Source organism: Chenopodium album, chromosome 27 (assembly GCF_948465745.1).
Source record: "Chenopodium album chromosome 27, dcCheAlbu1.1, whole genome shotgun sequence".
Classification (NCBI taxonomy): Eukaryota; Viridiplantae; Streptophyta; class Magnoliopsida; order Caryophyllales; family Amaranthaceae; genus Chenopodium; species Chenopodium album.
In genome coordinates this window covers 6,894,946-6,918,887 of record NC_137860.1, presented here as the reverse complement: position 1 = coordinate 6,918,887, position 23,942 = coordinate 6,894,946, and the positions used below count along the sequence as shown (strand labels likewise).

Sequence of the window (23,942 nt, the reverse complement as noted above, 5' to 3'; positions counted from 1 at the left end):
TTTGAGTGAGTATTGGCTTGTCCCTAGCCTCTCTAATGATTGCATTGAATGTCTCACATACATTATTTAGTAGCATATTTGATTTGCACACAGTTGGGAATGCATGTCTAGACCAATGCTTTGCAGGAATGTTATCTAAGTAGACATAGGCATCCTCACACTAGTGGAAAAAATCTTATTTGTAACAAGCTATCCGTAACGAGCATATGAAATTCCGTTACAATTACGTCATTTGTAACGGGCAAATTTAATGTCCGTTACGAAAAAGTTGTGACGTGTGCCAAAAAAGAGATATTCGTAACGGACAGATTGGTGCCCGTTACGAATAAGTTGTTAATCGTAACGGACGTTATTCCGCCCGTTACGAATAATCAACTAATCGTAACCAACATCTCTGCCCGTTACGAATAAGTTATTATTCGTAACGGACGTTTTCCTGCCCGTACAAATAACCAACTAGTCGTAACTAACTAGTCTTGCCCGTTACGAATAAGGTTTCAAAGTAAACCCTATTTTTTACTTTCCCCTTTCTCACTCTCGATGTCAGTCAAAATTTTCCCCCTTCTCTCAGCTCTCCCGCGTCCTCACCTCCCACCTCCCTCAACCTCATTGAAGCGCACCTCCCACCTCCCTCGTCCTCGTCCTCGTCCTCACCTCCACTCCTCCTCCATTTTTGCGCACCTTGAGTTTTCCATTAAAGCGCACTCTTGAGTTTTCCATTGAAGCGCACTCTCACACTCTGAGTTCCATTAATGCGCGGTCTGAGTTCTCCATTGAAGCGCACTGAGTTCTCCATTGCAGCGCACTGAGTTCTCCATTGAAGCTCGGTCTAAGTTCTCCATTGAAGCTCGGTCTGAGTTCTCCATTAAAGCGCACTGAGTTCTCCATTGAAGGGCACTCGAAGTTCTCCATTGAAGAGTCCTGCTTCCTGTAAGTTGCTCCCTCTCTCTCCTCCCCCAATTTCTTAACCCTTGTTCCAATTTGCTTAATTGCAATTACTAATTATAGGTTTTTTTTCCCCAAATTAATTGATTGATTTTACATGTTTAAATTGATTCTTGATTTTGCTAGGAAATGGGAGTGAATTGAAATTGATGTTTTAGGAGTACCTCGGTCCTCAGCTCCATCAACTCCATTGAAGCAGCTTGATTTCTTGGTGACAATTTGGTATGATTAATTAATTGATTTGTAGTTTTTTTTTTTTGTTTTGTTTAATTTACTTCCAACTTTCTGCAAATTCAAATTTGTTGTTTTTTTTTTCTTTTTTTTTTTGTCTAATATTTTGTCAATTTTTGTTGTGTTAATATTTATAATGCATTATATCTTCATATGCCTAGATACCCGTTCAAGATTTACTCCTAAAATAGTCCCCGTTTGGGACTGTTCTTGGAATTGTATTCTCACTTAGGATGTAAATGGTTGATTGTTTTTCGGAAGTAAAGGTAATTTCGTGTAAGCATTCCGTAATGTGTTCTCTGGGTACATACGTAATTAAGAAATCAATTACGTCGTGTACTTGGAGAACCATAGGGAAATGCTGCCGAAATTTCTTTAGGTCTGAAAAGTGGTCAACCATTTTCTAGTGGGAATACACTTCCAAGGATGGGTTAGGTTGGAGCGATAAGGACCTTTGAAATCATGCATTTGGAGTATGAGTGGACATTGGGTTCTTGTGGTGGTAGATCTACAATTAGGTTTAGCGTATGAGTTTGACTCTATGAAGCAACCTAAAGAAAATCCACGACCAATGAGAATTGCCGAAATCATGATGACGTGAGCCACTAACTTCAAATTGTGCCCAATTGAGTTTCTATTTTCATATTGTTTGTGGTGTTGTAGATTATTTTGTTCTAAGTGCCAAATTATATATCATTTTTGTAGGGCTTATAAAGTATATCGGGCAAATCTCACAGGGAATGAATTGAAAGCACATAGGCAAAAATTGAAATTCATACAAATGGAGGTAAATACACAACTCACCCCGTTTTATCATACATTGTTAACTTTGAATATAAAATGTCCTAACTATTTGTTATATATGCTAGTGTGCTCAACAACAAGGAGGCGTTGAGTGTGGCTACTACATTATGAGATATATGTATGAGATTGTTACTTCTCACTTGGATTGCAAAGGTGTCTTAGAGGAGGTTAGTAGCTTTTTCATTGAGATGGTTTTCAAGATGATTTATTGACATGTATGTGATGTTATGTGTTTTATTCCTATTTGCTCCCAAAAGTGGGTAAATGGTCCTATTACATTGATTTCAATTCATAGAAACCAAAATATAAGTTAATTATGGATGTTGTGTGTTTTATTTCTATAATTTGGACCAATACATGAAAGATGGGAAAGATAGAAGCCCCTTAGGCAATTTTGATGCCTTTTTGGCTTTATATGCTCCCAAAAGTGGGTAGATGGTCCTATTACATTGATTTCAATTCATAGAAATCAAAATATACGTTAATTATGGATGTTGTGTGTTTTATTTCTATAATTTGATCAAATACATGAAAGATGGGAAAGATAGAAGTCCCTTGGGCAATTTTGATGCCTTTTTGGCTTTATATGCTCCCAAAAGTGGGTAAATGGTCCTATTACATTGATTTCAATTCATAGAAATCAAAATATACGTTAATTATGGATGTTATGTGTTTTATTTCTATAATTTGGACCAATACATGAAAAATAGGAAAGATAGAAGTCCTTTAGGCAATTTTGAAGCCTTTTTGGCTTAATATGCTCCCAAAAGTGGGTAAATGGTCCTATTACATTGATTTCAATTCATAGAAACCAAAATATAAGTTAATTATGGATGTTATGTGTTTTATTTCTATAATTTGGACCAATACATGAAAAATAGGAAAGATAGAAGTCCTTTAGGCAATTTTGAAGCCTTTTTGGCTTTATATGCTCCCAAAAGTGGGTAAATGGTCCTATTACATTTATTTCAATTCATAGAAACCAAAATATAAGATAATTATGGATATTGTGTGTTTTATTTCTATAATTTGATCAAATACATGAAAGATGGGAAAGATAGAAGTCCCTTGGGCAATTTTGATTCCTTTTTGGCTTTATATGCTCTCAAAAGTGGGTAAATGGTCCTATTACATTGATTTCAATTCATAGAAACCAAAATATAAGTTAATTATGGATGTTATGTGTTTTATTTCTATAATTTGGACCAATACATGAAAAATAGGAAAGATAGAAGTCCTTTAGGCGTTTTTGAAGCCTTTTTGGCTTTATATGCTCCCAAAAGTGGGTAAATGGTCCTATTACATTGATTTCAATTCATAGAAACCAAAATATAAGTTAATTATGTATGTTATGTGTTTTATTTCTATAATTTGGACCAATACATGAAAGATAGGAAAGATAGAAGCCCCTTAGGCAATATTGAAGCCTTTTTGGCTTTAGATGCTCCCAAAAGTGATTAGATGGTCCTATTTTATTGATTTCAATTCATAGAAACCAAAATATAAGATAATTATGGATGTTGTGTGTTTTATTTCTATAATTTGATCAAATACATGAAAGATGGGAAAGATAGAAGTCCCTTGGGCAATTTTGAAGCCTTTTTGGCTTTATATGCTCCCAAAAGTGAGTAGATGGTCCTATTTTATTGATTTCAATTCATAGAAACCAAAATATAAGATAATTATGGATGTTGTGTGTTTTATTTCTATAATTTGATCAAATAAATGAACGATGGAAAGATAGAAGTCCCTTGGGCTATTTTGAAGCCTTTTTGGCTTTATATGCTCCCAAAAGTGGGTAAATGGTCCTATTACATTGATTTCAATTCATAGAAACCAAAATATAAGTTAATTATGGATCTTATGTGTTTTATTTCTATAATTTGGACCAATACATGAAAGATAGGAAAGATAGAAGCCCCTTAGGCAATATTGAAGCCTTTTTAGCTTTAGATGCTCCCAAAAGTGAGTAGATGGTCCTATTTTATTGATTTCAATTCATAGAAACCAAAATATAAGATAATTATGGATGTTGTGTGTTTTATTTCTATAATTTGATCAAATACATGAAAGATGGGAAAGATAGAAGTCCCTTGGGCAATTTTGAAGCCTTTTTGGCTTTATATGCTCCCAAAAGTGAGTAGATGGTCCTATTTTATTGATTTCAATTCATAGAAACCAAAATATAAGATAATTATGGATGTTGTGTGTTTTATTTCTATAATTTGATCAAATAAATGAACGATGGGAAAGATAGAAGTCCCTTGGGCTATTTTGAAGCCTTTTTGGCTTTATATGCTCCCAAAAGTGGGTAAATGGTCCTATTACATTGATTTCAATTCATAGAAACCAAAATATAAGTTAATTATGGAGTTTATGTGTTTTATTTCTATAATTTGGACCAATACATGAAAAATAGGAAAGATAGAAGTCCTTTAGGCAATTTTGAAGCCTTTTTGGCTTTATATGCTCCCAAAAGGGGGTAAATGGTCCTATTACATTGATTTCAATTCATAGAAACCAAAATATAAGTTAATTATGGATGTTATGTGTTTTATTTCTATAAAATGGACCAATACATGAAAGATGGGAAAGATAGAAGCCCCTTAGGCAATATTGAAGCCTTTTTGGCTTTATATGGTCCCAAAAGTGAGTTAATGGTCCTACTTATTGATTTCAATTCATAGACACCAAAATATAAGTGGATTATGGATGTTCTGCGTTTTATTTCTATATTTTGAGTTTTATTTCCATAATTTGGACCATCACATTTATTCAAATGATTTTTTCTATTATTGATTGTTTTTATTTTGTTACCTCATTTGTATGCTTTTTTTTTTTAATAGGATTATTGTTCAAAGAAAGCCCCGTATGATGTTGAAGATTTGAATGTGGTTCGAGAACAGTGGGCGCACTACTTTAGGACAAAGTATTTATTGAATGCATAACTATTTGCTTAGGTAGAACATTAGTAATGTTATTAGTGTTGCTCGTTGTATATATGTGTTGGATAAATTTATACAAGTTCTTATTTGTAATATTATACTAGAATTTTTATATTATGTCGTATTAATTTTTACAAAAGTCGGTATAATTGTTTATCTACAGGAACAGGTTTATTATAACAGGTTTTAATTAAAATATATTAATTATATATAAATAAATGCTGCCGAAATTTAATCAAAAAAAAAAATAATTTAATGAATATTTGTAACGGGCATGGAATATGTCAGTTACAAATAAGCACTTATTCGTAACTGGCGTTTCTGTTGCCCGTTACAAATAAGTACTTAATTGAACACCACAAACCCTTATTCGTAACGGGCAGATAAAATGTTAGTTACGAATAATGGGTTATTCGTAACGGGCGTTTATAGTGCCCGTTACGAATAGAGTCTTATTTTAGTTCAAATAAGGACTTATTCGTAACGGGCACCTGAAATGCCCGTTACGAATAACCCATTATTCGTAACGGACATTTTATCTGCCCGTTACGAATAACCTGTTATTCGTAATGGACAACGCCCGTTACGAATAATATTGGCCATCCGTAACGGCCGCATACGTAACGGACACTGTCCGTTACGGATGGGCCCTTTTTGCCCGTTACGGATGATGATTTTTCCACTAGTGTCAGAAAGAAACCTTATTGATTCCATGGCTATCTCAAAATCAATCTAGCAAAACAAATGCACAAAACCACAAGGATTTAATGACTCACTGAACTAACTGACTGACTAAACTAATTGGTTGATGACTCACTGAACTAACTATTCACAACTTCAAACAGACACAAAGCAAAAAAACAAAGCATATACAAAGCAAAAAAAACCATAACATACAGTACACAAACAAAACAGACACAAATTATCAGCATTCAAAAAAAAAACAAAGCATATACAAAGCATTAGTAGCCAAAAAATACCAAAGGATTCACAAAAAATACAGGCAGTATACTCACAGCTGTAGTAGCTCTTGCAGCATTCCAGAACAGCTCCTTGAAGGTGGAGCCTGTGAACTGAAGTTTGAAGTTGGCCCAGATATGCCTCACACAATACCTCTTCTCAGCCAAAGGCACTTCCAACTAAAATGCTTCAAGTAGGCCCTGTTTATTTGCAACCAACATCAAACTCATTAAATTAGACCAACTTAGACAGGAAAAAAAAAAATTAAAGGAACAACACAGAAATGACCTTTTGCCTGTTAGACATAAAAGTCCAACCACCACCTTCAGCCACATCACCAAGGTCTTTTTTCAAGCACCCCAAGAACCAACACCAAGTCTCCTTATTCTCCACCTCAACTGTTGCCCAAGCCAATGGGTAGATGTTGTTATTTCCATCTTTGCCCACTGCCACAAGAATTTGACCTGGATATGCTCCCTTAAGATGGCATCCATCAACCTCTATGAGTGGTCTGCAGCCTTTAATGAAGCCACTTCTCAATGGCTGAAGACAGATGTACATTCTCATAAATAATGGTCTCTCAGGGCTGCTGTGATCACCATCAACAACTACACACACCCCTGAGCCAGGGCTGTACTTGATGACAACTTTTCCATAGTCATACACCCTGGCATATTGCTCTGCAGCTGAGCCATATATCTTCAGCTTTGCTCTAGCCCTAGCAAGCCACCCCTTTGCATAACTTATGCTAATTCCTATGTCACTTAGAACCCTAGCCTGTACACTTTTGATTCTCCAATCTGGATTGTGCCTCCACTCTTCAAGATACCTATCACAAATGTACTCATCATTCACCTTGGAGTTCATCTTACTCCTCATGCAATTGTGCTTCACAACCAACTCCTTGATTTGCCAGGCAGTGCTATTAGGTAACCTCCTAGCAAGCACCTTAAATGGACACTTCTTCACATTTACCCCACACTTGCACTCTGGCAGATTGCTCCTCTTTGCATTCCACTTGCAATTACACCTCCTCTTACAATAAGTAGTTATTCTATCACCACCATTGTGCAAAAAGTAAAACTTATACCTATTCTCTGTTGCATGAGTCCTTAAAGCTCTCCTCAAAACAGTGCTGTTAGTGAACTGCAGCTTGTTCACAAGCACAATAGCCTTTTTGAAATCAGTGTCTGCATGAAACCATGGGCTTTGATCTTCATCATCATCTGAACCATTCAAACTTCTAAGCTCATCTGACTCAGAGCCCTCATCCTTCAGTTCAGGTTCTGCACCACCTATGTCCTTTACTAGTTGCTTTAGTTTTTCCTCCCTTTGCAAATCTGACTCCTTTTTCTCTTCTTCCCTATATGTGACAACCTCCAAAATCCTATTAACCTCACCTAAAATTTCTTGAGAACCTGCCCTGTCACCCTCATCCACATCACTGTCTCCCTCCTCTTCACCAACCTGCCAATCTATGTCAAGATCAGACTCCTCTGAGCTGGAAGAACCAGAACCTGATGCATCATCTTCATCATCCAACCTCAAAGCCCTCCTTGCTTTACTTCCCTTCCCATTACCTAATCTAGTCTTACCCTTCCCTGCCCTTGGATCTTTCACACTCAAACCAGAACTGCCAGCTACTTCTGTCAGCTTACCCTCCCCCTTGTCAAGAGATCTAGAAAACCTAGGGCTTCTCCTCACCAAACCCTCTTTCACTGTCTCTTTTATTTCAGGTATCACAGTTAGTCTAGGGCTCCTTCTCAGTACAAGTGCATTTGTGTTTGAGTTATCTTGAGTTTGAGGTGAACAGGGCTGGGGATTTGCAGTTTGTTGTCTTTGTCTAGGCCTTTTTTGGGTTGGGTTTGATGTAGTAGCAGTGTGGGCTGAAGTGGATTTAGACTTGGGGTTTTTTGAAGTGGATTGCAGCTGGTTTAAAGTGGGATTTACTTTGGGGTTCTTATCTTCAACAACAGTGGTTTGTGGGTCCTGACTAGGGGAAGTGTCATATGATACTGTGCAAAAAACCTCCAAATATCCATCCCTATGCTTAGCTTCTACTAGACCTTGAACATCCTCAACTGTTTCTATCTTTCTTTTACCAGTCATCCATGTCTTCCCCTTCTCTTTGTACCACAGAACATATATGTTAGGAACTTCCCAGCCCATGTCAACTATCCCCCGAGCACACAAATACCTTAAGTACCCAACAGTTACCCACCTCATAGGAACTTCCCTTCTCCAATAAGTGAACCCAGCCTCATACACTAGGTAATCCACACCATTCCTAGTTTTATACACAAACCCCCCAAATATTCTAAGCTTAATATCAACAACATCACCAACAAAATCATCCTCATCTGCCATGTGTTAAATCTACAGTATATAACCAATAAACAAATACACTAATCAAAAACTAATTGCAGCACTGTATAAACTAATCAAGCACCACATAAAGTAATACAATTACTCTAAAAAGCAGGCATGCATCAATTAAATTAGTCAATTAAATAGTCAAATTGCATACTTTATTCAAAACCACACTTAATTAGGGTTTACTGCAGATTTCCCCAAATATACCTCAATTTACATAAGTAATTGCACAATTACCACAATTTTTGGACCACTTAAAGTAAATAGGGCTTTGTACCTTATAAAATGCCAAGTCAGAAGAATCTTCCAACAATGGTGATGACGAATCACTCCAGCTAATCGTCCTTCCCCTGCTTCGCTGTCCCAGTAATACCCTTCCACGCAACCTTGCTCAAGCTCCAAAATTCAGATAAGATATGAAAAAGAAAAGTCACAAAGCTGACATATGAGAGAGAAAGAATCGAAGTAAAAAAAAAAAGGCTTCAATGGAGTAACTATGGAGCGTTGAATCGCTTCAATTGAGTGAGAAAGAAAGTAAATGAAATGGCAGAGGGTAGGTTCGAGGAGAGAGAAGAAAGAAAAGGGAGTTTAGTTAGGTGAGTGGGGCCCACTTAACGTCTATAGTAACAGAGTCGTTAAATGGTAGCAAAATTTAAAAAAAGTGCAAAAGTTAGGTAGTAAAATAAAATAAATGTTTTCATAGGTAGTAAAATTGAAATTGAGGTGTTTCTCAGGTAGCAAAAGTCAAAAAATCCTAAAATTAAACCCACAAACTCTATCATACAATTACAATATACTCTTAATTGAAAAAAGGCAATCTAATACTCCAATAGCATTAATATAATTATACAACAATTGTTTTCGAAATGATCACAACAACATTGGTTTTGCTAAAATATACGAGGTCCAATTTCATAGTTGAATGCAATACATTAGCAACCAACTTGATTGAATTATTAAATAGGCCCATAATTTTCAAACCCTAAACTTACTGCACTGAAAATAAAATGATGATTACAGGAGGAAACAACAGCTTACCAATGGTGGAGAACGTCAAGTGCAATGTTGAGTGCGCATCAATGGAGAACTCAAAGACAAAAGTAATTGAATGGGTTAGAGCCCAAAATAAAAGTCCCAGTTATTAATGGGTCAGTGAAGTAGTGAGACCAAGCTCATGGGCTTCCCTCGGTCTCCCAGATCAGTTTTAGTTCAGTGGTTGGTTAATTCAATCCAATACACTACTGTTTTTTGAACCACTTTGATGTGCATTCATTTCTCTCTCTAATTTATCGATCTCAAATACATACCAACAATCGACCCACACCAATTACATATTTACATCCGTATAACTCATACTTCGTAGTACCTTCATGCCACCGACTGCATAGCCTACGCCGGAACTATTTCCCTAGAAATTGTTTAATCTTAAATTAATTCTCTATTTACGTCGGTTCAACAAACACTTATTCCTACGATATGGTCCACATAGGATTCGTAAGAGCTTTGTGTTTTTTTTTTTATTTAGGTTCAGCATAGAACCGCTAACGTCGAGCAACTCCAATGGTTGTAGCTAGGGACTTGCTTGCAATTTCAATAATTCCCTAGCTACTAGCTAGACCATTGGAGCTTAAAAAACACAATTAGCTTGGATAAGCAAATTAGCTTTGCCAAGCTAATTTGTTTGAGAATAAGAGCAACTCCAAGGACAATTAGCTTGCCATGCTTCATAAGCATTTAAGCTAATTATCATTTTAGCTACTTTTTGCTCCAATGGCTAGCTATTAGCTTAGTATTTAAGTGAGTCTCACTTCCTTAATTAACATTTGTATAATTCATTTATTCTGTTTTTTTTTTAATGTAGATTATTCTTTTTTAAATGTTGATTTGATCATTCTTATATTATACTACTTATTTTTTAACGGCAATCTATGTTGAGCATTTGGAGTGATCTTTTTAATGTTGATGCTCTTATTTTATAAATACATAGTAACAAAATGTAGAACAAATAGAGAATGACTAGTTGATGGTTATAGAATATGGAGAATATACTAACATTTAGTATTAAAATAAAAAAAGTTGATCAAAACATAAAATTTTAGGGAGATTAATTAAGGTTTAGGCCTCCAAAACGACTCCAAATATGCTCTACTAGATCCGCCTTTAGTAGATGATGCATATGTCTATCTTGAATGGCTACATCTTTTTCAATAAATGCTTGAAAATCCAATGCATGCCCTTGATGAACATCTTCAACAGTTGTTGGTGAAAAATCACCTTGATCAAAGTTTTTGGAGTATGTGTGGCGTTCATCTTCAACAATCGTTATGCAATATAATACATGCATCCATTATGTCGTGTAGTCTACTTTTATGCCAACAACGTGCCGCTCCACGAACTATTGCAAAGTGAGCTTGAAGTACTCCAAATGATCGTTCAACATCTTTTCTTGCACTCTCATGCCTTTGCTTGAATACAAGCCTTTTAGGGTCTTGAGGTTGTGTAAAGGTCTTGACAAATGCAGCCCACCCTGGATGTATATACCATCTGTAAGATAGTACCCCATATCATAATTGGTTTGATTAACAGTGAAACGAACCTCTGGAGCTTTTCCTTGCAACTTTTCTTGAAACAAATTTAATCTACTCAATACATTGATGTCGTTGTTTGACCCAGCAACTCCGAAATATGCATGCCATATCCATAGATCTATTGAGGCGACTGCTTCAAGCATGATTGTTGGGTACCCATAATCACCTCTAGTGAGAGTGAGGGATAGCTCAAGTGGTCAGAGCTTCCCTCCCGATTCTAGGAGTTCCTGGGATCGATTCTCACCCCGCCCTTGTGGCTCTCTAAACACCAAAAAAAAAAATCACCTCTAGTATATTGCCCTTTCCATGCAGTAGGACAATTTTTCCATGCCCAATACATACAATCAAGGCTTCCAAGCATACCAGGAAAACCATGATATTTTTCGAGCATTTCAAGTAGTCGTTGGACATCATTATAAGTAGGCTTTCTCATGTACACATCTCCAAACACGTCTATAATAGCACGGAAAAAAATTAAATAAACACTCTAAGGCAATGCTCTCACCTATTTTAATGTATTTGTCAACAGAATCAGCTGGACTGCCATATGCCAAGATGCGAATAGCAGCGGTGCATTTTTGAAAGGGAGACAAACCCAGTCTTTTTGCAGCGTCAACTCTTTGTTAGAAATATTCAGAATTCTTTCCAAGTTCCTCCACAATATGGATGAATAATTCCCTCCTCATCCGGAACCGTCTTCGATATATGTGTTCTGGATACACAGGTTTGGGGGAGAAGTAATCTTGATAAAGACGTTTGGCACCACCTTCTCGATCCCGAGGCACAATTGTTCTTGGAGGATTTCGAGTTGAAACGCCCCATTTAATTTCTTCAAATGACTCATCAAGAAATTGATCATTCCAAAACTGTTTCCAATCAATGTTATTTGATGAATTTGGATCATCTGACATTTTTTTTTTTTGTTTTTTGTTTTCTGATTTTCGTTGTATAGAGAATGTGAGTTTCAATCTGGTCAAAAAATATATAATATTGATAGTTGTGATTTACCATTGTTGTGGAGCTCTATGTATAGAGATAATATATTTGATTGATATTTAATCAACTAGTTTAATTATTTGATTGATATTTTATCAACTAGTTTAATTTTTAACGGCTAGTTTTTTTAGACACTGGTACTACACTCGAAATTCAAATAATATTGATAGTTGAGATTTACCTTTGCTGTGGAGTTCTATATATAGAGATGAATATATTTGTGATCACATCAATTGTCAAGCTAGTTTAGTTTTTAACGGCTAGTTTTTTAGACACTAGTAGTCTAGTACTACACTTGAAAATAAACTTGATCAATAATTTAACAAGTAGTGTAATGGCTAATTTTTTTTAACATAGTAATGCACTTGAGCATTCAACTTTGTAGACTAGATAACTAAATTATAAAAAGTAGTTTGGCATTAAAATTTATTGATCACAATTTATTTAGATAAAACACATTCTATAAACAAGTTGGCATGCATATAGTCTACTCATAGTAATAATGTAGCAGACATATCAACATTACTATATTCCATACTTTGCCTTAATAATCATGCATATTTGGACGTGATTTTTCCTTGTGCCTTCATCCATAGTCGAAGTATCCTTGAGTAGTACCTCAAAATCAGTTTGACGAACATGTTCTTGCATCAATGTAAGTCTTTTTGTAGCTAAATCTTCAAATTGATTCCACTTTTCCTCAACAATTTCAGAACTTCTCTTCTACCCCCCTTCTTCCTTGCCGCAGCTTTCGTTGCCTTCAGACCAATCGGACGTTCATCTAACAGTTGCACATCATCTTATTCACTAGTATCATGGTTAGAGGTATATGTACCCGACCTTAGCTTGATAATTTTGTTCTCTTTAATGAATTGCTTTGTTTTGTGGAAAATACTTGCCATTTCGGATCAGTGCGTAGGACTTCCCAAGCATGTAGGTAGGAAAACTTTCTTCCCTCATTACGTTCAGAAAACAAAATTTTTGCCTTATTAATGATGTCTTCTTCATTGTTTCCACTTGGATGGCTTTCTTTTACTTGTATGTAGCACCCATTAAACTTACTAACATCGGCACTCATTTTGAACCAATGGTTGGACAATTTATTAATTGGTATCTTTGGCCCTTCTTCTTTCCATGTATTATAGTATTCAGCTATGTTTCGCCAATACAATTCCTTAGTTTGATCGTTTCCTTTGATTGGATCCTTTGAAATGGTTATCCAACTCTTGTACAAACCAACGTCTTTAATTTGGCTCCATTTCAACTTAACAGTTTTGTCATTACCTTGATTGGTTTTCTCGGCATTGTAAGATTGACTAATTAAGAGGAGTTTGGGATTCGTCACCCAACCTTGTAATTGGAGACTCTTCATCATCCAGCCTAATAATAGGAGACTCTTTGTTGGTGCTTAAGTCTCCTATGACATCTCTTCTTGTGTTGTCATGAGCCAAATCGTGTTCATGAATGATTGGAGGACATGTTAAAAATCCCGGATGAGTTGGACGATAATCTGGCCTAACTATGCGAGGATGATATGCTTGGAAATATGTCTTTGGTGGATATGGAGTCATAGGACTATAGTAATTCTCAGAAGGATGATGAAGAACCGGTCGAATTGCAGAGGGTTGAGGATGTGAGAATTTTGGAGTTGGAGCATGAGAGTTTTGATTTTCAGAATTAAAACAATTTTCTGAATAATCATAGTAATACGGGTCTTCAAAATTATCCATATGAAAATTAGATAGTGCAAGAATACTATGTATTTCAGATTATGGAGAAGCAAGTACAATGAGTTTCAAATTAAATAATGGTGCTTTTTTTTGAAAAAAACTAGCTGTTGTAAAAATTAGGTAGCAAATAGAAAGTAGATGTTGTAAAATATATTTACCAAATAAGTAGTAGTCCTTGGATACAAATTGCATGGGAAAGGCTTAATTGGTGGAATAACCAATTTATTTTGGCAAGTTTTATTCTCAAGCAAATTAGCTTGGTAAAGCTAATTTGCTTAGCCAAGCTAATTGTGTTTTTAAGCTCCAATGGTCTAGCTAGTAGCTAGGGAATTATTGAAATTGCAAGCAAGTCCCTAGCTACAACCATTGGAGTTGCTCTTATGTGCCATGGCTAGCTAATTTGACAATTAGCTTATCATTGGAGTTGCTCTAAGGTCATTTATTTACTATTCTTTATAATAATGGGTCAAACAGACCGGTTATTAAAAGACCGGTCTCTAAGGTCATTGTATATTTTTTTTGCTACTACTAAAATAATGGATTGGTCCTATTTGTTTGTTAGATGTTATTTGTAGTAATTTTAGCTGGTAAGATGAATTTTTTAAGTTCTATTTGATTGTAATATAGATTTTTGTGTTCTATTTTTGGATTGAAATCAATTTGGTTGTAATATAATTATAATTTTTAATATAATTTTTGGATTGAAAACAATTATGAACTAGACCCAAATTTTTTTGTACTTTCATATGTGATCAATAAGTGATGGTGACTCACCAACTCGAAAATCCTAGATTCGCCACTGCTCAACAAGCCCTAAGGGCCTGTTCTCATTGACTGAACTCAGCTGAAATGAACTGAACTGAACTGAGCTGAACTGAACTGAAATGAATATTTTATAAGAGAAAGAAATTAGGAGCTGAACTGAACTGAGTTGAACTGAATTGAATTGAACTGAAAATAAACATATGAGAACAGGCCCTAAGAGTGTATATATTCGGTTAGTGCCAATGACATAATTAATAAAGACAAAATTTAATCTCATTTCCTTACTTTTAAAGCACCATCTATTAATACTTTATTAATTTAGTAACCACAAATAATATGCATAGGTTTGTCTAGTCATGTAATTAACCAACCAAAGTTACTACACTACGTCAAACGTAAGATTCGTTGATTTGTTGTAGTCATCTAATAACAAAAGATTTCCCACTGATTACTGACAAATTATCATCACGCTCAAATCCTAACTTAGATCTTGTCGACTAACACTACTAAATCTCTACCGAAATTAGTGCTCTCATACATCCATCATATTTTACTGATCCCTCAAATTCTCACACATCCAAATATGTGATGCTATGCCTTCAATTGATTCCAAAATCATTATAATTTCTAACCTTATAATATAAAATAATATCAATATATATATTATATTATAATATCATATGATAAAATGAATAAATAAATAATACTACTCCACTACGATAAAGTTGATGAGTACCACAATTATCATGCACGAATTTCTTGAGAACACAACCATGGTTTCAAATCCAACCACTTGACAAAGAAAAATATTTTGCCAACATAAAATAGAGAGGTTTCACATCTTTTAGACAAATGAAACATTACTTTCAATATTTCTTCTTTATTTACCCACTTTTTCCTATTAACGGGAAAACATTCTTCAACCTCCACCGATCTCTAGATAAGTTTCCCAACATATCATGCATATGCATTGGATTTAACACAAACATAAATTATACCTTTTATTTGTTTGTTTTATCTATGAATGTAAGAAAAGTAATCAACAAATTGTCAAATTTTAATATGTCTCATAATATAGTGTCCATGTTTTGTTTTACGAGACTTTAAAGATGCATTTTTATGTATCAATATCTTTAGTTAGATAGTATATTAAGACTTGATTGTAGAGCATTGTCTATTTTATACTGTTTTCACTTTAGATACATTACAAACATTGGGAAAACATATATGGAGGAGTACATACTCCCCCCTCCCCTTTTAAATACTTGATCCATTTCTCCATATGCGGAGTTTTAGGAGAAATTGGAAAAAATAATAAATTATGGAGGTAGTGGGTTGAGAAAATAAAAAAATTGTATAAAGCAAAAGCAGTGGAAGAATAGGAGGAGAGAGATAGTATTATGTTGGGTCCACCAAGTATGAAAAATCAATTAAATATTATAAAAGGTTTTTATAAATGGAAATGGATCAAGTATTTAAAAACGTTTGGAAAAGAAAAGTGAATCAAGCATTTAAAAACGGAGGGAGTAGTATATTAGTTTCAGACAGTGGGTATAAGGTTAGAGTATATCACGTGAATCACCCACAAAACCAAGTGAATATGAAACTTTGGAGATGTTAGTAAGAAAATATCGAGTGAAAGTTCCTTATGAGATATTATTGTAGGTAATATTTAAAGCTAAGAGAAAACACAAAATATCTTATTAAGATTATTTTCTTCTTTTAGTTGTTTATATATTAAGGACTTATATCAAGGATAAAGAGGAATAAATAGATTAGACATAGAGGGTGTCTTTAAATTTTTGGGTGAAATATTGAATTAAAGTAGCTTGGGGATAAAAGTAAAGTAGATAATTAAATTTTGTTTACTTCCTTGCTCAATTTAAGCCCATGTATAAAATTATAGTCTTTTGATTCATTACCATAATTTCTTGTATAGGCAAATGAGCAATGTTATTATTTTTCAATCAATAATTGAGTTTACTTAGAGATAGGTATACTTAGGGCCTGTTCTCATTAACTGAACTGAATTGAGCTGAGCTGATTTGAACTGAATTGAATATTTTATAAGAGAAGGAAATTAGGAGCTGAACTGAACTGAACTGAACTGAATTGAGTATTTTATAAGAGAAGCAAATTAGGAGCTGAACTGAACTGAACTGAATTTCAACGTAAGAGAACAGACCCTTAGACGTATAAATGAATGAATGTATTGGATATAATAGATGAGTCTCGTGTATTATTAATATTATATAAAAGAAAAGTGGTAAAGAAATACTTGTAACATTAATTAGAATATAAATCTTGAACTTCATTACATCACCTTAGCTTACCAACCAAGACAATCCAACAAAAAAAAAACCCCTAGACAAAACTAAGGTATTCCAAAAAGAAGTAAAAAAACCAAAGACTAAGTATTTAGTGAAACAACTAAAGAAAAAAAAAAAAAAAACACCCATATTAGCAAGAGATGAAACTAAAAATATGAGTTCCTCTCCTTTTAGCTTTCCAAAATATCAAGTTATAATTTAAATTTATAAAAATCTAAGAACTACATTAAAGGACTATTAAGAAGATTGTTCCAAGTAGAACCAACAATAGCACTATTCCAGCTTTCTTTGAGTGTATCAATCTCATTAATGTTTCCACCATTCATCATGTAATTCCTTTCACCATTAAGTTGCCAAGGAAGACCCCATAAGATTTTGTTGTCACCACCTAATTCATGCTTAATTTCGGGTGTTGAAGAACCCGAAGAAGCATTACTCATAATGTCGCGATTATTGCTATGATTAACAAAATTCATAGCAAGTTCATGACGATCCTCATGGTTATTATGAACATTGACATTGTTTGTCCCTCGGACATCCCCGAAATTGCCACCATTTCCTCCATGGCCATAGTACAAGAAATGGTTATTATTATTCTCAATGAGACCACTTCTTAGTGTATCAAGAAAGTTGCTACTATTATTACCACTAGGGTTACCAAAAAGGTCAAAATGACCATTCCCATGGTTTCCCAAAATAGAAAGGTTTCCATGATGAGCAAGAGCTAGGGTTTGATCATAGGAGCATAAGGGTGAGAGCAAGCTTTGCGACGATGAAGAAGTCGGGTTTGTGATCATGAGTTCGGGTACTTGGAGGTGACAATCCGATGAGCTAGTACCTCGTTTCGACATTGATGAAGATCTTTTGTTCCTCCTACACCCTCCTCCAACCGGTACATTCCTTAGGGTACCGCCTTTTGTCCAATACCTTCTACAAGACTTGCAAAAGTACCTTGGTTGAGTGAGGCTGTAATTGTTGTAGTAACAAAATTTGGTGTTTGTTGAATCACATCTAGGACATTTCATTGCTTGCTCATCTGCTGGCCTTGGTTTCTTCTCTTGTTGAGATTGTTGGCTGCCGTTTTCGGGTTTTGTGCACATCAACATGCTGTCCAGTGATTGTGAGGCCATTGCTTCCTGGATTGTTGAAAGCATAATCTTTAATTAGAAAACCAATTTCAACCATAATCTTTAATTAGAAAACCAATTTAATTTCTCTATGAACATAAATTTCTAGCTTCAACTTAATCAATTTGTAAATTTGTACACAAATCAAATAATCAATTGCAACAAATGAACCATAATAACATTACACATTACCCATAAAAAGAGTGAATTCGAATTTGTAACATATTTTGAACTAGTTATTAATCTTTGTCACTAGGCCAAAATATAAGGTATGTAAATGTATGATTTCGTACTTATATGTGATTTTTCATGTTAAGGGTCACACTAGAGAATTTTTTAATACGACATACATAATGATACTATCTACCAAAATCGAATGAAAGAATTAAAAAGAATGTAATTGAAATACAAAAAACAAAAGAAAATAAAAATAAAAATGATCGATTGATTAGATTAGTTGAAAAAATGGTCTTTGTAATTATAGTGTTGCCACTTTATCTAAAGAAATGAAAAGTTAAACAGGTGATAAAGTGAATGTGGGGCGGAGGAGATTAATGACTAATTAATTAACCAATAATCAATACATTAATATAAGTTGAAATTTGCTTATATATTCTTCACTTAGAAGCAAGGTATCTTTAAAGGACACTTGAATTGCCAAAACGCATGAGGTGCCTAATCAAGTAAAATCAACAACAAATTTGGTACAAATCTAATTGTCAATTTTAATTTTTTCCACCGTCCAAAATGCCTGTCCCATACAAATTTTTGTACAAGATTTTATGCAAATGAAAAACACTAATGATAAATAAAAAGTAGTGTGAGTGAACATACATGTGTGACCCATCTTAAAACAAAAGTTTTTTAATAAAAACTCCGAAAAAAAATGTGGAGCAAATAAAATAGGACACTCAAAAGAAAATTGAGAATACGCGCGATAAGTGTTATATTATATATAACGAGTGTATTGTAATTCGTGAGTAGTATGTAACATATTCCGTCAAATCATTTGAACAATTCATTTCGGATGATTAATGTTGTTGTGTGCAATAAAAATGTTGTGTATGTACTCCATAATTTTTGTTTTGGCTAAAACCATCATACTTGTATTCACCAAAAAAAATTATTTATAGTAAAAATGGTTAAAGTTGAGATGAAAATTTCCTCTTTTAATAAAAAGATCTAGTAAAAGAGCATATGTAATAAAGACAAAATAAGTGAAAACATTAATTGACACAATAATAAGTTCAATTAGAGTAATGCTCATTACCTGGTGCCGTTGTAAGCTCGAACAATCCATAGACATGTATCTAACACTCGAAGTATCAATCGAGAGCTCGTTGATGAAAGATAATTAGTGGCTAATAGTCGAACAATTGATCGAGTTTCGAACACGAACTCGATGAGATTGATAAGATGAAGATGAAGATGAAGATGAAGATGAGATGAGAGTAAGGAGGAGTAAGGTTGAAGGAAGAGTAATATTATAAGGGAGGATATAATTTAACGTATGATTGAATATGTCATGCAAAAGAAGAGGTAAATATATAGAAGGAAAAAAAGGAGAGAGAAAATGTAATATTATTATTATTATTATTATTATTATTATTATTATTATTATAATGATTACAAGGAAATGGTACGGGAAGACCATTGTGGTTGGCTTCCACGCTGAGAAAAGCATGGAAAATTCCAGCTTCAGTAGGGTTGTCTGTTTTACTACTCCCTCCATCCCAATAAAAAACAAGTAAAAATATATTGGAAAGATAAATTTACATGGGATTTGTAAAAAAAATAGAGAGAGAAAGCAATAAAATAACATGGAAAATCAAATTTTAATATAAAGAAGCTAATTTTGCACAAATATTGTAGCAAATTGGTGGGTGTTTTAATGCAAATGAGTCATTCTTTTTGGGACAAAGTTTTAACCAAATGGGTCGTTCTTTTTGGGACGGAGGGAGTACTTCACTAATTTTTTTTATTTTTTTTTGAAACAAATTAGTATTAAAATAAAATAATAATAATAAAAAAAATGTTTGTTAGAATAGACAGAGGTTAGTTCACATAGTGGAGCCCACTAGCGTGATTTTGTTATTCTTGTGGGGTCACACCTTGTCAAGTATTTCGTCCATTATTCGGCTACCGGCTCATGTAAGGCTATTTTCTCGTTTTTGGATTTACTATCTACACTTCTTTGTGTCGGATAGGGTATAAGTCTTATAACAGTTTAAGTGGCACATTTGTCAGTTTTAATTTAAGGTTCGTTTGACATCACTGTGGTTTTCTGTTTTTTTGTTTTTTGTTCTTTAAAATCATATTATATATGTCACATAATGAATAAAAAATTAGTCAAACTTATTAAATCCATGATAATTTTGAAAACTGACAAAAGAAAAGTAGAAACACCTTTTTCTTATTTCCTATTTTTGGTTTTTATTAAAAAAAAAAAAAAAAAAAAAAACTGAAAACAAAAAATGGTACCAAACAAACCCTTATGAACTAGTTTTTTGGTTTGGAAATGCTCCGAGTTGGTGCATTAATTTCGTAATTAAACTCCTTATTGCAGAGTAATATTTAATTTTAACAGAAGGAAAATATTATACATAGCCCTTAGAGCAACTTCAATAATTGTAGCTAGGGACTTGCTTGCAATATTAAATAATCCCTAACTATTAGCTTGACCATTGGAACTAAAAAATGCAATTAGCTTGGCTAAGCTTGGAGAAAAACTTACCAAATGAAATATAAAAAGTTAATTAAGGAGGTGAAATTGTAAGCTAATAGCTAGCCATTGGAGTTCAAAGTAGCTACAATGACAATTAGCTTAAAAGCTTACATGAAATGCCAAGCTAATTGTCTGTTGGAGTTGATCTTAGGGCTACATATAAGCTAAGCATTAAATACGCATTAGAAAATTGTATAAAGTTAGGAAATCATGAAAATATAAACGATAATTACACTGATTTACGCGTGTTTTGTCATGAATTCCTAATTTTATACTATTTTCAAGAGTGTATTAAATGCTTATATACAGTCCTTAGGGCTACATATAACATTACCCTTATGTGCATAACATAAGGTAATAGCTGTAGCACACTATTTTTTTTTAAAATTTAAGGTCGTGAGTTCAAATTTTGTAAAAGTACAATGCAATGTGTATTGTATTAATAGGTAACTAGGTTAGTCCTGTGTGATGCACGGTTTTATTAGTAATAAAATTTTGCTCTTATGTGCATAACATAAATAATGTAAGAAAAAACATAATAAATAATGATTTATCTTATTAGATAAATTGAGCTAAATTTTTTTCAAAAAAATGATGTTAAATATTTTAGTTAACTTCATAATTAAAATTAAATATATGAAATGTTAGCATTATATCAATTTAGTGGTTTTTGTTTCATTATAAATCTTTTGAAGAATTAATTAAGAGCTCAAAATTCAAACTCATCATACAATCACTAATAAAATATAGGGATCAAAAATCTACATAGCATTTTTGAGAAAAAATAGGATGATGCCATTTCTAACTTTTGGCAAGAAATTTTTTTATAAGAAGTCGACACATGGCAATGGTGATGTCAGCGGTAATTATTTTAGTATTAGTTATAGATAGATAGATAGATAGATATATTTTCATAGTGTATTTCATTACAAAATTAAAGATATTTAGCGAGAAATATTCACACACAAAATGAAAAAGTATGTTCAAAACTTATTTTTTCTGTCTTTTAAGAAAAAACATATTTTTTTCTGTTTTGATCTCATTTGAATTTATTTTTCTTGATCTCATATGAAATGAGGTCTTGAAATAAGATGAACTAAACATAGCTTAAAAATTGTTCTTAAACACAGTTTATTGCTACTAGTATTAACGATTTTACCATATTGAAGCTTTGAAAGCCGCTATCGTTGGAAAATTTTCATTAGCATGGTTGGTTTTATAAGTTGAGAAAGGAATCAAGTGTAGTACTCCCTCTGTCCCCTTTTATTTGCATCATGGTCTCACTTTATGTGAAAGCTTTGTGAGTCATATGATGCAAACAAAAAGGGACAGAGTGAGTATCATGTATGACATGGATTCACATCGCAGGTATATCAAAATGTAGTAAAATGACAACCGCCAATTGTAACGGTTCATTTATTAAAATAATCATTATGACCCATTTAAGAAAATGAGAATGAATCTGCTTATAAATCTACAAGAAAACAACATCCACTTACCCTTTTTAAATTCCATCTCTCAAAATAAAATGTTACATCACTCTTTAATTATATTGCGAATTGCTATTTCTCTAACAATTACTAAAGAAAAACCAATGTCATAGATTTGCAACTAAGGCCCCATTCTTTAGAGATGCTCTACTCTGCTCTGCTTTGCTCAAATCAAATCAGCTCTACTCAAAAGAAATCTACTCTGCTCTGCTCTATTTTCAAATAATGATTAATAATAACAATAATAATTAATATTAAAAATAATTTTAATAATAATTAATATTTATTAATCATAATAATAATTAATAATAATATTTAATAATTCAAACTATTAGGAATTAATATTTAATAATATTATTAATTAATAATTTCTAATAATTATAACAATTCTTTCAAAAAAATAAATAATAATACTACTCCCTCCGTCCCTAAATTACATTCCTGTTTGAAAATTTACACGGGAATTAAAGATGGAAGAATAAGACAAATAACAATAATTAGATAATGCAATGGGAAGATAATGCGATGGGAAGTACAAAGATAGATTAGTTATTACTCATGACATGTCATCGATCCTTTGCAAAAAAAAAAGGACCAATCACATGCTCCTAATTGAAAATTTTTAACCTTAGTACGTGTGTCTCAATTTAGGCTCTTTTTTCGCTCTCTAGTTTTTAGAGAGAGATTGTTCCCTCTAGGGTTTTCCCTTGGGAGGGTTTTTTCCTAGCCTCTTTTGCTAGGGTTTTTTCTTTGTTTTTTCTTCAATCCTTCCCTACTTCTCTTCATCTCCTTCATTCTTGATTTTAATTTGTGAATTTTGTAGGGGCTTCCACTGGTTTTTACCGGTGGAAAGCCCCAATTTTTCTTTAATTGCTTTCAATAAAAACATACCATCCTTAAGATGGTGTTCATGATAGAGGTTTTTATTACTTGTTTATTGAAGAATGAAGATCGAAGGTTTCGCAATTTCTACCGGAGTTTAGAAGACCACGGAAGTATATTATTCATCCTAATAATTATGCATCTGCAGATCTTATGCCGAATTAGAGCGAACTCACAGATTGTATTGCTTCGGATGAAGTTTTTTGTTAAGGCTATTATCAATCGATTCTGCGATGTTATTTTTAGGGTTTTATATATTTTTGTTGGAATTTTAAATTTCTCAAAAATTGATTGTACGTGCCGTTTGGCTATTTCATAAATGAAATCTTTAATCTTCTAGTCAAAAAAAAAAAAAAATTGAAAATTTTTAACCAATCATATTCATTGTAATTTGGCACAAGGATTATGAGAAGATTAGGTAAGGATGAGTGAGAAAACATTAAATATAAAACAGAAAAAGAGAGTTGATTTACTAAAAAAAACTTACCAAAAATAGAAAGGAGGAATGTAATTTTGGAATACCAAAAATAGAAAGGAGGAATGTAATTTAGGGACGGAGGGAGTAACAATTAATAACAATTTCTTTTATAAACATCTGATATTAGAATCACAATGTGTAAAATTATTTTATGTGGGTATTGATTGTTAGTTCATTGAGCTGAGTTATTTTTCAAATCTTTCCATACAATTAAGAATTAAAAAAAGAGGTTGTTTTCAAGTAGTGCTTTGTATATCATTATTATTTTGGGTTAAAATATATATATGATTAAGACAAATTTATAAGTAAAATCATTATTACTCATTAAATCATTTTATTTTAAAATTTTTGAAATAAATATAAGTAAACCGTTTTTTATCTTTCTACTATATGTTAAATATGGTACACTTATATTTATGTTTTCACTCATCTAAATTAATGGTATATGCACTTGGCTATGGTTTTCTTCCTTTCTCCTTTTCTTCATTGGGGGAATTAGAGAAGGATGTTATTGCGTTGCTGAAGCGGGTTTAGGCATTCGCTAAGACTCAGGATATTGGTGCTCGTGCAGCT

At 33.3% G+C, this 23,942-nt stretch overlaps 2 protein-coding genes across 2 annotated transcripts in view; one reads left to right on the top strand and one right to left on the bottom strand.

The window, feature by feature from the left end:
* The window catches only part of LOC145619611 (uncharacterized), a 255,837-nt gene that overhangs the window by 212,329 nt on the left and 19,566 nt on the right, over nt 1-23,942 (top strand). The window lies entirely within an intron of this gene.
* Nucleotides 16,750-19,243, bottom strand: LOC145620772 (dof zinc finger protein DOF5.3-like). The gene is made up of 2 exons (XM_081675480.1): nt 19,065-19,243; nt 16,750-17,803 (listed from the first exon to the last, which is right to left on the bottom strand). The coding sequence occupies exons 1-2, from the start codon at nt 19,098-19,100 to the stop codon at nt 16,889-16,891; spliced, it is 951 nt and encodes a 316-aa protein (XP_081531606.1). The 5' UTR covers nt 19,101-19,243; the 3' UTR covers nt 16,750-16,888.